Source organism: Nyctereutes procyonoides, unplaced genomic scaffold (assembly GCF_905146905.1).
Source record: "Nyctereutes procyonoides isolate TBG_1078 unplaced genomic scaffold, NYPRO_anot_genome, whole genome shotgun sequence".
NCBI classification, from domain to species: domain Eukaryota; kingdom Metazoa; phylum Chordata; class Mammalia; order Carnivora; family Canidae; genus Nyctereutes; species Nyctereutes procyonoides.
In genome coordinates, this window is record NW_026575114.1 from 1837667 (window position 1) to 1855803 (window position 18137).

At 49.8% G+C, this 18137-nt stretch overlaps 1 protein-coding gene across 1 annotated transcript; it reads right to left on the bottom strand.

The window, feature by feature from the left end:
• Positions 1 to 475: 475 nt before the first annotated feature.
• Positions 476 to 9715, bottom strand: H3-4 (H3.4 histone, cluster member). The gene is made up of 2 exons (XM_055333725.1): positions 9610 to 9715; positions 476 to 885 (listed from the first exon to the last, which is right to left on the bottom strand). Exons 1-2 carry the CDS (start codon positions 9713 to 9715, stop codon positions 476 to 478), a joined length of 516 nt encoding a protein of 171 aa, XP_055189700.1.
• Positions 9716 to 18137: the final 8422 nt, after the last annotated feature.

Consider the following 18137-nt stretch of genomic DNA (forward strand, 5'->3'; position numbering starts at 1 on the left):
AGGTCATCTGCAGGTCCTCCAAGCCTAGCTAACCTCCTTCTTACCCAAGGCTATAGGACATGGGCTTGCAGCCAGGACCTGCCAGGAAGAGCCTTCCACAACACCCGCCCTCCATCTCAGCCTTACAGCCGGCCTGGGTCAGCCCTGGGCTTATGGCCGACTCACTCCCGGTCCCAGGCGGGAGGCTTCCTGCCGCCTGCCAGCACTCCCCACGGAGCCGGGAGGTAGGTTCCCGTGGGCGTGCCCCGGGGCCTGCCTCTGCCCAGCTAACTTCCCACACCTGGGACCCTCCTGGAGGGCTCACAAACCCCGGGCGGGGTGCTCCAGTTCCCACTCTAGCTCACTAACCAGAGCCGGGAACAAGAACCAGTCGGAAGACACGGGGTTGGCACAGCCCCCTTTGTGGGCCGGCGGGGGCTCTGAAAAGAGCCTTTGGGGGGAGTCCTGCGGCGGCGGCATGGTGATGCGCGGGGGCCTAGGTGCGCTCCCCGCGGATGCGGCGCGCCAGCTGGATGTCCTTGGGCATGACGGTGACGCGCTTGGCGTGGATGGCGCAGAGGCTGGTGTCCTCGAAGAGCCCCACCAGGTAGGCCTCGCTCGCCTCCTGCAGCGCCAGGACGGCCGAGCTCTGGAAGCGCAGGTCGGTCTCAAAGTCCTGCGCGATCTCGCGCACCAGGCGCTGGAACGGCAGCTTGCGGATCAGGAGCTCCGTGGACTTCTGGCAGCGCCGGACCTCGCGCAGGGCCACCGTGCCGGGCCGGTAGCGGTGCGGCTTCTTGACGCCGCCGGGGGCCGGCGCGCTCTTGCAGGCCGCCTTGGTGGCCAGCTGCTTGCGCGGGGCCTTGCCGCCCGTCGACTTCCGAGCCGTCTGCCTCACGCGGGCTACTGCAGGGGCGCGGCAGGGCCCGTTTTTTTATAGAGGCTGCTGCTTTCCTATTGGTCAGCCCCGGGGTGGCGCCATGTCAGGCTGCACTCTGGTTGGTCCGCGCCAGCTCCACCCCCGCGGCCCGCTCCTAATTTGCACGCGGCTCGCGTGTGACCTCCAGTCCGGTGAGGACATGCCTGTTCCCACGCCTGCTGCCTGGCGGGCAGGGGTCAGGGGCAGGTCACCTTGCAAGGGCTCCTGGGCCGGGTGGATCAGGGGCCTATGAGACAGGGGTCGGGGTCCAGGGGTTTGGGGTCTGTTGGGTCAGAGGTCAGGGACGGGTCATTTCCCCGGGAGTGCTGGGCCTGTGGGTCATGGGTCGGGGTCTGGTCACCTCCCCATGGGCATTGCCTCTGCCCACATAGCTCCTCCCTTTCCCCCCCAGCACTCCTCTTGGCTCACCAACGCTCTAGCTCCAGAGTGGGAAGAACCTTTTAGAAGGCTGCATTCTGAGTTGGCCTTTCTGTGGTGATAATGTTGAGTTTCCCCACCAGTGTCGACAGGGGTCCCTTCGCTCCAGTGGCCTGCCTAGAGCCCCTGTCTGCTGGCTTCATCGGGGATGCCTTCTTGCTAGGTCACGATAGGTGGTGCACCCTCAGTGTCCCCATCCTTCCCTCCTGGGAGATGAGCACACTGCCTCTCCCCACAGGGGGATCCCAACACGATGCTCGTGTGCACCGATCGCGTGCCGACCCCTGGCACCCCCTGATACTTGGCCTGCCCCAGGGTCCAGCCTCCCCATGCTCCCCCTTCAGCCCTTAGCATTTCTAGTCCTGTTCCTGCTCTCTGGGGAGAAGTGTCCTTGTTGCCTGACCCTCAGGGCCCTTGCAGACTCTGAGGTTGTGGCTCAAGGGTGGCCAGGTGCACCATCCCAAGACATGCACCTTCCATGTAAGAGCTTTCTGAGCTAAAGGTGCGTGGAAGACAGCAGGTGGGAGGGGAGGGCACAGAACCCCCTTTTCTGCCTGGAAACAGAGCTGACTCCCCTGTGAAAGGTGACGGGTCTATGCTCAGGGAGAGGAAACGTTGCCATCATGGATGGGAAGTGAGAACCACTGGGGATCACGCTCTCAGACCTCATGGATTGGCTCTTACCTACCTTTGGTCTTGCAGATGTCTCCACTGATGTCCACAAGTGCCCTGCTTTTGAACCTCGTGGAGGAGCATGTGGCTTCAACTGCTTCTGTGGGTCCTCATTTCCTTCTGAAGGCTCCTGAGTCACAATAAAACTGAAATGCTTGGGGCCTCGGGGTGGCTTGCATGATTAAGCCTCAGACTTTTATTTTTTTTATGATTTTATTTATTCATGAGACACACAGAGAGAGGCAGAGACTCAGGCAAAGGGAGAAGCAGGCTCCCCATCGAGCAGAGAGCCCGATGTGGGACTCGACCTCAGGACCCCTGCGATCATGACCTGAACTGAAGACAGATGCTCAACCACTGAGCCACCCAGGCATCCCTAAGCAGCAGACTCTTGATTTCGGCTCAGGCTACAGTCTTGGGGTTCCGGAACAAGCCACATGTGGGACTCGGTGCTCAGTGTGGAGTCCGCTGGAGATTCCCCCTCTCCCTCTGCCCTTCTCCCCACTCACACTTACTTTCTCCCTAAAATAAATCCGTAAAATCTTAAAACAGAAAACTTAAATGCTTCTGTCTTGTTAATCTGTTTTTTGTACAGAGCCCCTGCCAAGACCTAAGGAGAGTAAGGAGTTTTCCTGCCCTGCAGGTCTCTGGGGGGATGATGGCAGATGGATGAGGGGTTCGTGGCATTGGCTGTGCCTTCCACAGGAGCACCCAGGAAGCCGGCCCTGGGGCTTGGGCTGCGTGCCTCTGCAGGACCCCTTGGTTCCTCCAGAGCATTTGGGTGCCTTGTCTGAGGGCCCACTTTTCTGAACACAAGAGCTTTTTGTTCTAAGTTTTTGTTTCTAGATTCTCAGGGGACTCGAGTCCACTACCTGGGCACGTGGCGGAATGTCACCTGGTTCCCTTTGAACACAAAACATGGACTTGGGGGCCACCTCGTGTGCGCCCACCCCTGCCCCCCACCAGATTGGAAACCAGAATCTGTATTCCTCGCATGTGTTGATGCAAACTGAGCAAGCCCTTTTAAAGTTGTTTTTAAAGATTTTATTTAGTTATGTTAGAGAGACAGAGTGCTCGGGTAGGGGGTGTTGGTGCAGAAGGAGACACTCAAGCAGACTCTGTGCTGACCTCAGAGCTGACATGGGGCTTGATCCCACAACCTTGAGCTGAAGGCAAGAGTGGGATGCTTCTTTACTAACTGGGCCACACACCCAGGTGCCCCCATCTTTTTTTTTATTATTATTATAAAAAAGGAAAAGAGTTCTGCTGGAGGAGTCAGGCAGCTGCTTCCAAAAGAAGTGCATGCTCCAAGGAGGGGACACTGGCCGCAGGGTTAGGTCTGTTTTCTTTTCTTTCTTTCTTTCTTTCTTTCTTTTTTCTTTCTTTCTTTCTTTCTTTCTTTTTCTTTTTGTTGTTGTTGTTGTTGTAGGTCTGTTTTCTTACATAGATTACAAGGTACCGTGATGAAGGACATCCAGAAAGTCAGACTTTATCTCATGTGTTTAGCGTGTGCAAGGCTGTGGGCCTTTAACATGGGAGCCCTCGAAGATTTCTGTTTTTCTTTCCATTTGGTATGCTCTGTTTTGGTTACATATATATTAATGAAGCAGACGTACTCTGAGTTGGTTCAACCTTGGTAAAGGTCAAAGTATAGCTTCCCGGGAGCCAGGAGCAGGGCCCACACACATGAAAAGCTGAGTTTCTTCATCACCTGTAAAACTGCTTTTTAGTTGGTGCAGTTGACAGTTTTCATGATCTCAGCAACTGAGTTCCCTGTGCTTCCGACTCCCTCAGGGGTGCCAAGGTCCAGGGAACAATCACCCCCTAAGGAAACTTCCTGAGGGCGCCTGGGGGGCTCTGTCAGTGAGGTATCTGCCTTGGGCTCAGGTCATGATCCTGGGGTCCTGGGATGGAGCCCCACATGGAGTCCCTAGTCAGCGGGAGCCTGCTTCTCTGTATCCCTCTGCACGTTCTTTCTCAAATAAATGGATAAAGTCTTTAAAAAACCCTAAAAACAAAACAAAAAGAACCTTCCCAAGAGGAGAGATATCCTCTCTCTAAAGACACTTTCAGGGATCCCTGGGTGGCGCAGCAGTTTGGCGCCTGCCTTTGGCCCAGGGCGCGATCCTGGAGACCCGGGATCGAGTCCCACATCGGGCTCCCTGCATGGAGCCTGCTTCTGCCTCTGCCTGTGTCTCTGCCTCTCTCTCTCTCTGTGACTATCATAAATAAATAAAAATTAAAAAAAAATAAAGACACTTTCAGATGTAAACAGTCCCTCCTGGAAGTTTTGGCTTGTCTGGGACGCGTGCATTTTATGGATGGGGTTGTGTTTGCTCTGTGCATACATTTGGTGCCAATCACTGTGATGAGAACAAAGGCAAGTGTCATGTAGCTACGGTGATACTCCCTTATGATGCGCAGCGAGCAGCGTGCCATCCCTCAAGGAACTTGAGGCTGCCTTAAGGTTGATGTTTTATTACGGGCTGAACTGGACCTCTGGGGTCCCTGAAACCTCACTTTCAGCCTCCAGAAATCCCCTAGAAATTAGATTGTCTCCACGCTCCCTGCACAACCTTAGAAGGATGTCAAGAGCCACCCTCCCAAACACTGGTCAGCTCTCTCTGCCTGCAGGTCCAGTCCCCGTGCTCTAATATAAACACCTTTTCTGCAGCAAAGACTTCTCCACAATTCTTCCTAGACAGTCGCATTCAGTGGCTCCGCCTCAACTACACAGCCTCTAGCCTGTGGTGGAGGAAAGCCTCCCCAGTCTGGAAAGTTCTTTCCTTGTTCTCCACCGCTCACGGTGTTGGGAGTTGCACGTACAACTCAGGAAACTCAGGGCCATGTGTAGCACTTTGTGGTGGATCCTTTGGGCCCTGGAGGTCACGGGGGTTGACCTTGCATATCCTCTCTGTGGGGTGTTCCCATGAGCCCGCAACACGTGGGGCTTCCCTGGGTAGGAACTCCCTGTTGTGGCTCAGAGTGGGGCCTCCCAGTGGCAGATAGCCCTGGATTAGCAGGTACACAGGCTTTTCTGGACCTCACAGGTGTGATGGACGTGTGGGCTTCCAGCTATCCCTGGAACCTTCCTGTACCCCAGCTGATACCCTGTGGCCCGGCCCCTCATGGGAGACACCTGCTGACCGTCGGCCAGCCCTGCCTTCCCATGCTCCAGGTCTGGAGCACAATGGGCACTCAGTTCCCTTGCCTAGTACCCCACAAGGAGACCATGTTTGGTGCCAGGGGCCTGGGGTGTGTCCCAGTGTCCCAGCACCACCCACCGTCACCCGCTGTGCCACCAAAGTACCTCCAAACCTGCACACAGACCCTGCCTGGTTGTCTTGCCATGACAGGTTTCCCATAACAGGGTCTGTTCCCTGTGAAGACCCATTTCATAAGAGGGTCTGCTTGGAATTGTCTCCATAGTGCTGATTCCCCTCGGCCCCACAGTAGGAAAGAATTCAGGCTCAGGGTTCAAAACATTTTCCATGATGTTTTGTAACTTTTTCCTTTTTAGGAGGTATCATTTTTCTGTGTTGGTGAATAGGTGACAAGAATTTAATTCTTCTTGGATTTTTGGGGGCCTCATGAACCCCTCTGGCCGTTCGGTGACATTTAAAAATGCATACAATGAAATATCTCAGAATGTTTGGAAATGCATAAAATTTTTCAAAACTGCAAAGCAAATCAGTGATACTGAATTAAATTGTCAAAATATATACTAAATTGGGGCACCTGGATAGCTCAGTGGTTGAGAGTCTCCCTTGGCCTCAGGGTGTGATCCTGGGGTCCCAGGATTGAGTCCCACATTGGGCTCCCTGCATAGAGCCTGCTTCTCCCTCTGCCTCTCTGTGTCTCTCATGAATAAAAATAAATAAATAAATAAATAAATAAATAAATAAATAAATAAATGCGTTCACAAAGTTAATTTCTGATATACTCACATGCGTAATATATGTGTGGTTGTATGGATACATATATAAATGCGCATCTTTATGCCAAGTACTGCTAGGGAAGGAGTAGTAACTACTGTCACTTGGAAGTGGTTGTAGGCATTAGGATGGTTGGAGATCTCTGCCATGCTGTGGTGTGAGGAACCCATCTGTGGTCCTCCGTTTAGCATATCCATTATGATTCTTTTTTATATAAATTTATTCTTTATTGGTGTTCAATTTTCCAAAATATAGAACAACACCCAGTGCTCATCCCATCAAGTGCCCCGCTCAGTGCCCGTCACCCAGTCACCACCACCTCCCCTTCCACCACCCCTAGCTCGTTTCCCAGAGTTAGGAGTCTTTCATGTTCTGTCTCCCTCTCTGATATTCCCACTCATTTTTTCTCCCTTCCCCTTTATTCCCTTTCATTATTTTTTATATTCCCCAAATGAATGAGACCATATAATGTTTGTCCTTCTCCGATTGACTTACTTCACTCAGCATAATACCCTCCAGTTCCATCCACGTTGAAGCAAATGGTGGGTATTTGTCGTTTCTAATGGCTGAGTAATATTCCATTGTATACATAGACCACATCTTCTTTATCCATTCATCTTTCGATGGACACCGAGGATCCTTCCACAGTTTGGCTATTGTGGACATTGCTGTTAGAAACATTGGGGTGCAGGTGTCCTGGCGTTTCATTGGAGAAAGGGGAACCATCCTGCACTGTTGGTGGGAATGTGAACTGGTGCAACCACTCTGGAAAACTGTGTGGAGGTTCCTCAAAGAGTTAAAAATAGACCTGCCCTCCGACCCAGCAATTGCACTGCTGGGGATTTACCCCAAATTTACTCCATTATGATTCTATGTACACTTTAAGTTACTTCCTTAGAGTTTGAAATATACATTTATAACCAATCTAAGTCCCCTTTACTTTTTTGTGTATTTATGTTATTTTTTACTTAAAAATATTTTGTTTATTTATTTATTTAGAGGGTGCATCAGCATGGGGGAGGGGCAGAGGGGAAGAGAGAGAATCTCAAGCAGATGATGCAATAAGCATGGAGCCCCATGTGGGGCTCGATCTCATAACCCTGGGATCTCCACCTGAGCCAAAGGCAAGTGCTTCACCCACTGAGCCACCCAGGTGCCCCTGAATGTTTGTTTTTTGCTTACTTTTGTTTGAGTATGGATACATAGTACTGCATGAGTTTCAGGTGTCCTAGGTCCACTGTAAATAACACTACTTTGCTTACTGGCAGTTCAGACAACTCACAGGTGGAAGTGCTGAAGCACCCCCATCCCCCACTTCCCTGAGAGCTCTAGGCCCCTCCTCCAGAGGCTCTTGTCCGCACATCGTTGCTGTTCCTTCTCTGCACAGTTGTAAGACCATTCAAGAACAGAGAAGTAGATTTTTTAAAAAATATTTTATTTATTCATGAGAGATACAGAGAGAGAGAGAGACAGAGACACAGGCAGAGGGAGAAGCAGGCCCATGAGGGGAGCCCGATGTGGGACTTGATTCTGGGACCTTGGGGTCACGCCCTGAGTGGAAGGCAGATGCTCAACCACTGAGCCCCCCAGGGGCCCCAATCACAGTTATTTTAAATTCCAGTCTGATCATTCCAATACGTGAGTCAACCTGCGTCTAGTTCTGATGCCTGTTTTTCTCTTCAGACTGTGTTTTGCTTGCCTTTGGGTGTGTCTGGTGATTTCTGGTTGAAAGGCAGACATGACACATGTAACTGGTGATAAGAGCCATACTGAATCAGCTCTGAGGGTGAGGATCTGTGGTGTTCTAGTTGTGGGGTTGGGCTGTGCTTTGTGTCTACTGTGGCGACAGGCCCCAGTAGCTTCTAATACCCCTGGAGTTCTTTTTGTCCCTAAAACCTCAGTGTGAGATGGAGTGGCTCTCTGGCTTTCCTGCTGTGACCTGCTGCCATGAGCTGCAGCCCTGCTGAGTGCTGGTAGGCTGTGGGCAGGGGCAGCATGCTAGAACACTCTGATTCATTCTCACTGTCTTTGTGGACCTGTGTTGCTGGGCTGTGACCTTCACAGTGCATCATAGCTGATTTGCCTTCTGCAGGTAGGGCAGGGTGGCCAGGGGGCTTGGGTTGGATGAATGCCCTGCCCTGGGGGGCTGATGCTCTGCTGGATCTGGGGTGGAGTGGGGGATCTTTCTCGTATTTTATCCAGAAAACATGAGGGGACCCCTGGCGGTAAAACCCAGCTAATGTGTGTGATGTTGTGATTCACAATAAGAAATACACATTTGGTCCTAGCACCCAGTACTAGAAAAACCTCCTAAAATACCGGAATTTCCAAGAACCATACAAGTGTCTTTGTTAAGTACTGAGGTGACCTTGGGCAGCCCCTCAGGATGGGGGCGGGTGGCCAGGGGACCCAACCCTGGGAGCAGAGGGTTGGATGCTTCAGTCCCACCCCCTGACCTCTGGGAGGGAAGAGGGGTCAGTCACCAATGCCCAGTGATGTAACCAATCACACCCGCATCATGAAGCCCCATGAAAACCTGGGAGGTCGGACTTGGGGAGCTTGGAGCTGGTGAGCATATAGAGACGTGAGGAGAGTGACCTGCCCCAGGGCTGGCCCCGGGTCACAGCCTTGGATAATAAGCTGGTAACATGGGACGTTTCTCTGAGATCTGAGCCACTCGAGCAAGTTCAGGAACCCAAGGAGGGGCCGTGGGAGCCTCTGGTCTGTAGCTGGGGGGTCAGCGGGGGCGACCCCTGGACTTTTGGCTGGAGTCTGCTGTGAGGTGGCCTGTGGGGTGTGACTCCACGTGGATGGGGGCAGAGCAGAGTTAATTGCCTGGAGTTGGGCACAGCACAGTCGTCAGACCTGGACATAGCGCGGTGGCAGGAGTCCGTGCTGAAGACCCTGCAGACTGCTGCTCTGGGCTCGTCCAACAGTCAGCCTCTGGGCGTCATCGAGAATGACCTGGAGTGCTCGTACTTGTGGGTGGCTCCAGCTCCCCTGCCCCATGTAAGCAGATCTCACCTGTGACATTCTGCCTGTACCTGTGTCTCCTGATGTTGGAGGCACTCTGTGACCACGGTTCTCTGGGGAGTTCACAGAGTTGTTAATTTTCAGTTTCATGCAAAGATGGGAAAGACAACTTCCCAGCTTTTTAGTGTTGAGCTGAAACGTGGGCTCTGCAACGAGACGTGGATACCTGTGTTTATCCTGGGGACCCAGCTGCACATTACCAGCCCCACCCAGCATGCAGGGTGGCTTTGTCCTGCTAAGGGAGGGACATGCCAGCCATGGTTAGATGGTCAGCTTACAGCCAGGTTCACCTTAGGGTTGCCGTCCCGGCCCCGTCCAGGTGACGACCCCCTGGACCTGAGGATGCTTTCTTCTCTTTGCTGACATTCACCTTAAGGAAGACCACGGAGTCCAACATTGGCACAGGGCCCAGGAGAGGTGGGATGGGCCTGACCAGAGCACATGGATCCTAATTCTGCTCATCACTGGGTCACCTAGAAAAATTCGGGAACACAGAAAGCACCTGGTGTCGCTTCATTTTATGGGGAGGCTTGAGTGTTCTGTAGGGTGCCTGGATTGCACACGATTCTGGGTGTGTCTGTGTTTCTGCATGAGATTCACTGGTGAATGGGTGGCCTCGGAACAGCACATGGCTCACCCCAATGCGGGGGCGGAAGGGCACCACCCAGGCCGCTGAGGGCCTGGAGAGAAGGAGGAAGCAGGAGCTGGCCCCCTTTGTCTGGCTGAGGAGCCAGGACATCCTTGTTGTCTTTGGTGCTCCTCGATCTCTGACCTTCAGACTCAGAGCCAATAATTATATATGTGTAATACATGTATCTATTTTTTATTAAATGGGTTCATAAAAGGAACATACCTATATGTGCATATCTATATATCTTATTAATTCTATTTCTAGGCAGCACCCTAACTAATACATACCTTTTCAGACAAAAGTGAAAATAAATGAAACAAAAGCCTCCTTGAACATGGGGCTGGTGCATTTGAGAGCATGCTAGAAGAAATGAATGCAGCTTTCTTAGTAGGGGTGGTAGTGAGCTGGAGGAGGGGCCAGGGCACATCAGTGAAGTCAGGAAAACTGGGTTGGATTGTGTAGGGTACAGGCCATTGAATTTTTAAGTATTTTAGGAGAGATGAATGCTTCTATGGATGGCACCTCCTTTAGAGCATGCTCCCCCAGGCCATTCCACTGTCTCATCTCTTGAGGGGCAGACGAGCTGGTCAGGCACACTGGATCCAGGATCCAAGCCTGTCACCAGGTATACCAGCTCCAAGTGAGGTTTCAGGACGGCCGAACATGTGTCAGAACCAGCGGCTCTTTCCAGAGATCCCTCCAGCTTTCATTCTGGTGTCTGATGACACAGGACCTTCGACTGCTCCTTTTTTTTTTTTTAATTTTATTTTTAAGTCATCTCTACACTCAGCATGGGGCTTGAGCCCCCAACCCTGAGATCAAGAGTCACACACTCCACCAACTGACCCACCTTCTGTTTCTTTAAATCATGTTTAACCATCTATAGACTTACAGACATTTCTTCATTCCATTCTGCACACATTTTCATCAAGGTTATTTGTAGGTTTAAAATTTTTAAAAATATTTTAATTTTGATGTATTTATGTATTTATTTGGCTATATTGAGTTGGTTTCCTTTTTTAAAAAATATTTTATTTATTATTCATGAGAGACACAGAGAGAGGGGCAGAGATAGGCAGAAGGAGAAGCAGTCTCCCTTCAGGGAGTCTGTCGTGGGACTTGATCCCAGGATTCCAGGATAATGCCCTGGGCCGAAGGCAGGCGCTAAATCGCTGAGCCACCCAGGGATCCCCGAATGGGTTTCCTTATTACATTTTCTGTTCCTTGCTCGTAGTTGACTACTGCATTGGCGCAGTTGACTTGTATTTGTGTAACTGTAATCTGTCATTCCTTGTTGTTTCTGCATGTTGGATACCTGTTAGAAGTTGGTTCTTCACTCAGTACTGAATGACAGAGGACATTTCCAGAATGCAGGTGAATAGAGATGGAAATGAGGGGTTTCTCTGATTTGTTTCCAGCTCTAACAGTAGCCGTACTAAAGGAACTTCCCGGCAAAATGATTCTGGGCTTCCACTGATCCTAACTTACAGATGATTAATTTCAAAAAAAATTATAAAATATTAATGATACTCATAAGCCTTTTCTCTTTGGATCTAAGTGAGGTGACTTATATTCCCAATAATACTGAACCATTCTATCATTCTTTCAAGAAATTCAAATTTGCCGTTGTCATTCTTTCACGATCCTGGAATCAATCAGCTAATATTTAAGGTAGAATCTCTCTGTCCTTATTTATAAGTGACGCTAGTCTGTACTTTTGGGGTGGGGGGGGCTGTTGGTGGGTCATCTTTATCCATTGTAATAACAGCATTCTACTTTTTTTTCAGAAGGAAAAAATGAGGTTTTCCTGCATTCTTTATTTTGTGGAATTTATCAGTAGAATTTTATGTTTCTTACTAGTTTAACAGTAATTTGCCAGGAGGCCTGGCATTTTTTTCTTCAATACTTCAGCCCTTTAAAAATCCCCACTGTGTTTGAAATGATTACCAGCAATTTAGCTATGAGCACATATTAGAGCTGTACTACGGTCTTACTGCAAGACATACGCTCAATCTCAGTCCAAAGGAGAACTTTCTTTTAGGATAGATATTTACAAGAAAAAAATGTCAGAAAACCATTGTTAACCTAGATTAAAAACAGTTCGGTAACATCCCTGATATCTTAAGTATAAAGAACATCCTCCATTTTGGAAAGGAAGAAAATCAAACTTCCCCTGTTTGCAGATAGTATGGTCTTTTTTAAAAAGATTTTTAAAAATGTATTCATGAAAGACACAGAGAGAGAGAGGCAGAGACATAAGCAGAGGGAGAAGCAGGCTCCATGCAAGGAGCCCAATGTGGGACTCAATCCCAGGACCCCAGGGTCACGACCTGAGCCAAAGGCAGACACTCAACTGCTGAGCCATCCAGGCATCCCAATATGGTCTTGTATATAGAAAAGTCTTATTCTTTTAAAGAATTTATCTGTTGTCTCTCTATTTCCTTGTATAGGATCTTCACAACTTTTATCCCCTTTCCAAATGACAGATAAAATCCTAATGGGATTATGTTGAATTTATAGATCAGTTTAGGAGAAAATAGATTTTTTTCAAATTTATTTTAATAGCCAAGGAAGCAGGTCTCTTTCTATCAACCTCTCAGTGAGCTTTATATTTTCATGAAAAGAATCCCACTTTTTCCAAGATTATCCTTGTTTATTTTATTTAATATAATGAGAGAAATTTTTGCCATTCGATTTTTTTACTGACTCATTTGCAGACAGGACAGATAATTTAGTACATGGCTGAATTTCTGAGTGAGCCCGTTCAATCTAGTTTGTTTGGCTCTCAAACATTAACATGCATCTGAGCAGAGAGCTGGGCCTCATTCCCTTTGTGACTCAATGGGTCTGGGGTGACCCGAGTTTGCATTCCTAATGAATTCCCAGGTGACCTGATGTTGGCCCAAGACCACACTCTGCAAACACTGCTCTGGGATGCCCAGGTATTTAATATTCTCATATACGTTGAATATTCTCATATCGTTTCCCTAAAAAAACCAAAAAACCACGAAAACACGCCGAAACCCTCTTCCTCTCCATTCTTTGATATTCCGGAATAAAGATGATACTGGATTTCTTTGTCAGTCGGAAGGTGATGGATTTCACCACTGAGTCCTACTGGGGCTTCATCACCATGAGGCCCCGTGAATTCATCAGCACCAGGTTACGGGCACTTAGGCGGGCGCGTGATGGGATGAGCACTGGGCGTTATACTATATATTGGCAAATTGAACTTAAATTAAAAAAAATTTTTTTTAAAAAACAAAACAATAAAAACCATCAGGAATCCCAGCTACAGCCTCCATTTCCCCCAGTCAAGCGCCCGGCTCTCCAGAGCGCCCGGAGCAGCGCTTCTTGGAGGGTGTCTAGGGCCATCTCTGCTCTGATTGGCTGACTTCCCCAGCAATCTTATCCAATCAGAGAGCAGAGCTGCCTCTGGCTATTTACATATGCTCTGTAACCCAATCACATGCTGGGTTCCCCCAAGTCCTCCTTTGCATACAGGCCATATAAATAGAACCCCGGGCGGGGGCGGGGGCGGGGCGGCCCAGGGCGGGGGGGGGGGGGGGGGGGGGGAGAGCGGCCCACCCCAGGACCCTGCTCTGTCAGCTCAGCGAGTGTGTCTCTGCGCGGGAGAAGCTTGGCGGTGGGAAGGGTGGGCATCCCAGGGGGCTTTGCTTCTTTCCACAGTGAGCTCGGGGACCCCCTGTAGGAACCCCAAGCCTCCAGCTCCTTGCCACCCAGACTGCATACTGCTCCCATAGCATCTGTCCTCCCAGATCGCAGCTTAAAGCAAAGCCCATGTATTCTGCCGCTATGCAGGTGGGAAGTCCAGGCTCAACTGGGCTCATGTCAAGGTGACTTGAAGGTTGCTCTCCTGTCTGAGGGCTCTGGATGACTGAGCGCGGGCTCACTGAGTTGCTGGCTGGGAGGAGGTCCCTTTGCAGCTGACCGGGTGTGAGCCCAGCAGACCCTGGTGGTCCCCCCACTGGTGGCGAGCTGACCCCTCCTGCTTCAGGTGTGCCTGATCTCTGTGCTGGGTCTGTCACTCCAGCTGAATCAAGCTTTCTGCTGTTAAGCCTCCTGTGATTAGATGGGGGAATCTAGGATGATCTCCTTATCTCCAGATCTGTGGCCTTAAGACTCCTGCCAAGTCCCTTGGGGGTGGGGGCTGCAGTCTTCCCCCCAGAGACCCTGTCAGATTTCCCCTTATGACTTGTGCCATCATCCATTTCTCAAATCAGTGAGGTTCTGTAGTAGAAACAGAGCCCATTCCTCCCTAGGTGGGCTCACACGAGTTAGCAGGACTCATACCAGCGCGTGAACATTCCCAGATGGCTTGACCACTCTGGGCGTGATAGAGCTGGAAGGTATGTTTGCTTTAGGAAATGGCCCAATGAAGCAGGGGTGTGTTGGGGAGCCCCAACACTGAAAGAAAGGCATGTCATGTCTGAGTTTTCCCCGGGGTGGGAATACTTGCCTGCCAGAATGAACGAACACAACAGTCATGGGGGATGCATGGGATGCTGGCGTGAGACCACATTACGGCTGAACACAGATACAGAATGTGTTCACAGCAGAATTCGTCTGCTCCCTGTGGAAAGAAATGAGAGGACTCGTGGGATGTATGCCACACACGTCTATGGCTGTGGCTCTGGTGATGACCCTACAATGATGAGGGTCTTGCTAAATTAGGTGGCCTCAAGTCTTTGTGGTTCACACTCAAAACAAACAAAAACACAGTTGACCCCAGGACAATGCAAGGTTAGGTGTTGATCCCCTGAGCCGTTCACAATCCGTGTATGACTTGATTCCCCCAAGACTTACTCACTAAGAGCCTACCGTTAACAGGAAGCCTTACCGAAAACATCAACAATTGATTAACAGGTATTTCGTAATTATATGTATTATATACAGGATTCTTACAATAAAGTAAGCTAGAGAAAAGAAACTGTTATTAAGAAAAATGTAAGAGAAAATACACTTGCTGTTGTACTGTACTGTGTTTATAAAAATAATCAGTGTATAAATGTACCTGCACAGTTCAAACCTGTGTTTTTCAAGGATCAACTCTGATGTGTTACATAACTGTTTTTTTTTTCCTTTAAAACCTGGGAAGTTTCAAACACAAAGGTAAATAAAATAGTAAAATGGACTGGATTTCAGCAATCAGCAGCCAAAGACCAATTTCGACTCATTTATATCTCTACCCTTCTCTTGCTCAGATTATTTTGAAAAATAACATCCAAAATATTGTATCATTTCATGCATAAATACTTGCCCGAGCTCCTAGGTCCTCCCAGTACATTGAAAGGATTTTGTTTAATAATTCAAGGAAATGATTAATCACACTCCTCAGCAGATGTCGGATCCTACCTTCCACTGTTTATCAGTAACAAATCTTCTCAACAGTACATTACACAGAGCTTATTCACATTGATAAAGGAAAAAATTCAGCTTCTAACATGTGTGGGCCCTGCTCCTGGGCTCCTGGGGAAGCTATACTTTAACATTTATGGAGGTAAATATGATTTGGTGAAACCTCAAAGCATGGGCTCTATTTCTGTAGGTCTGCTTCGTATAAAAACAAAAACCAAAAACCAAAAAAGGAGCATTCCAAACATAAAAATTAGGAAAACAAAATCCTCCCTGGTTCTCATGTTAAAGGCACACAGTCTTAGAGTAAAAGCACAGGACAAAGTCTGTGACTTTCTGGATGTCCTTCATCATGGTGCCTTGAACTCTACGTAAGAAAACAGACCTAACCGTGCAGCCAGTGTCCCTTTCTTGGAGCGGACGACTGAGTACCGGGTGGCCACCCTGACTTGGGCTGCAATAAAACTCTTTTCCTTTCTCTTTAACATTTTTTAAAAAGGGTTGTTCCTTTTGGGTTGACAGCATGACTATTTTCAGAAGGCAGTAGCAAAGCAATCTTACAAAGCCATTAACATGAGCAAAAGCAGTTAGCCAGACTCCTGGTGTACTGATTTGTTAGAGTTGATGTAACAAATCCTGCACCCAGGGCAGCTTGGACCACAGGCATTTATTGTCTCTGGGTCCTGGAGGCTGGAAGTCTGCACTCCAGGCGTGGACAGGGCTGGTTCCTCCTGAGGCCTCCCTCCCTGGGCGTGTAGATGGCCATCTGCTCCCTGTGTCCTCACCTGGCCGTCCCTCTGCATGTCCCCATCCTATACCTCTTGCTGCAAGGACACGGATCCTATGGGATCGGGTCCACCCTAGTGACCTCAGACTTCCTTTAGACAGACCCGCACTGTCAACTCTTTCCGGGGTCCCCAGCCTGCCAGAGGATGTCAGATTCACCAGCGCCACAGTCAGGGGAGCCAATTCCTTAAAATGCCTCTCCCTCTGTATATTCTATTGCCTCTGTTTCTCTGGAGAAGCCCAGCTGATAAAACTTGGAATTATCTACCATTGTCTCTCATCTTTCACCCCTGGTTGTAAATAGGCCAACGTCTTTTCTGAGCTTATATGATTATTACTATTTTGGTAATACTTTGGCCTGGGCAGCGAATAGCACCTACTTATGCTACTCACGCTCCATATTAAAACGGACGTAGGGCTTGTTACACGAGAAGATGAGCAGGTTTCCTGCCATGGGATGTATGGACCCCTTTTGCCATCCATCGTTTCTTCTGTGATAATGCTGCCTAGAAACAGCTCCAAACCTCGGGCTCCGTGGCTGCTGGCTCCAGGCTGCCCTCCGACGCGCGTCTTCTCTCACTGGGCTCAGGGAGCAGCAACTCCCTGGACGTGCAGGTGTCCCATGCAGGGCAGGAGGGAACGAACGACTGGCCGTAGCTCGCTGCACCTGAAGCTCTTGCTCCAGAAATGAGGTCCCGTCCCTTCCACTCACCTGCCATCAGCCAGTGGGACACACAAACTGGCGGGGGCTTATGACAGGGGTTAACGATCTTCCCATCCCCCACCCAGTTCCTGAGCAGGAGGCCACAAGTCCAAGGTCAGGTGTCACAGGACCATGCTCCCTCCTCCGAAGGCTTTGGGGCAAATCTCTTCTTGCCTTTTCCAGCTCCAGGGCCTCAGGTGTCTCCTGGCTTGTGGCCACATCACCCCGGTCTCTACCTGCATGTTCACCTCCTTCTCATTGTGCGTCCACACCCCCTCTGCCTTCCTTCTACAACAGATGAGTGATTTGGGCCCAGGATAATCCAGGAGAAGCTCCTCCTCTCAGGATGCTGGATTTCCTCTCTTCCCCCACACGGATTAATAGTCACAGGCTCTGGGATGAGGAAGAGATTATGTTGCTGAGTGGCAGTGTTAAGAGCCAGCCACACAATGCCACACCCAAGGTCAGCGCAGCAGGTGGCTGGGGGTGAGGCCTGGGGCTCTCCACAAGGGGACATTTGCTGAACTCCAAGCAGCACACAGAGATTTAGTGCAGGGCAAACCCACCTCCTCTCAGGGAGCGGAAACGAAGCAAGCAGCACATTGGTGACCTTTCTTAAACTTGTATTGGTAAATGGAGTGACCCTGATGGGAAAGCTGTCCAGGTGGCCCAGCTGGCTCTGCCACAGAGAACGGCCACAGAAGAAAGGAATGTTACCATTGGTGGTGGCTCCAAAGAACATGTGTCCTTACCCATTGTTGGTTGTGGAAATCACAGAGGACCAGCCATGATCAGAGGACTCTATAGATCGGTCTGCGTGCACAGGAGGGACACACACCTGTGTCACCCTGAGGAGAGAACAGTGGACAAGAAGAGCAGACAACACTTACTCCCTGCCCTGTCCCCCATGGCCATTGCCAGGCCTGTGCCCAGCTCACCCAGCTCTTCAATGATGGCCAATACTAATTTCCACCAAGAGCAAAACAAGCCCTGTGGAGTGTGGTTGCATTCATACCCTGAATGCAAAAACCAAAACCAAAATAGCCAAATTCATGTTTTCTGTTTTTTTTTTTTTAAAGATTGTACTTATTTACGAGAGACACACAGAGAGAGGCAGAGGGAGAAGCAGCTCCCCACAGGGAGCCCGATGTGGGACTTGATCCCAGGACCCTGGGATTGCCCTGAGCCTAAGGCAGATGCTTAGCCGCTGAACCACCCAGGCGTCCCACCAAAATCATGTTTTGAGTAAAAAACAACAAAAAAACCCATCCTAAATCCAATGTGTTTGGCAAGGTCACTAAACATTTCTCCAGGCCTCAGAGGACATTGCACGTCCCACTGGTTTAAGTCAGTTGTGACCGCATCTACATGGAGACAGCGTCAGACCCCACAGGCTCGGGGCTCAGTCCCCTAAGAGCACCTCCGCCTGCCCTCCATCAGCCGTCAACAGCAAGTCCAGGCCCAGGGGTAATTAGAATGTTCAGTTTCTACAAAGAGGAAATAAGGTTGTGTTACATTTTTACATATTTTGTTTGACATATTTGGCTATTTGGTTCTTAAGCACGCCCAACTGGACCCGCACGTACCCCGGTATGCAGGGAGGATGGAAACAGTGTGGCCGGTGATGGGAGGCACCCCGAGTGGAGGGCAGGGTGAGGGGAGAGC

Bases quoted from the DNA above. Each gene is read 5' to 3' on its own strand.
- H3-4 (XM_055333725.1), bottom strand. From the start codon at position 9,715: ATGTCCTGGCTCCTCAGCCAGACAAAGGGGGCCAGCTCCTGCTTCCTC. The intron at 886-9,609 runs GCCATGTGCTGT...GCGCCCCTGCAG, and splicing joins CCGCCCCCGCATTGGGGTGA to TAGCCCGCGTGAGGCAGACG.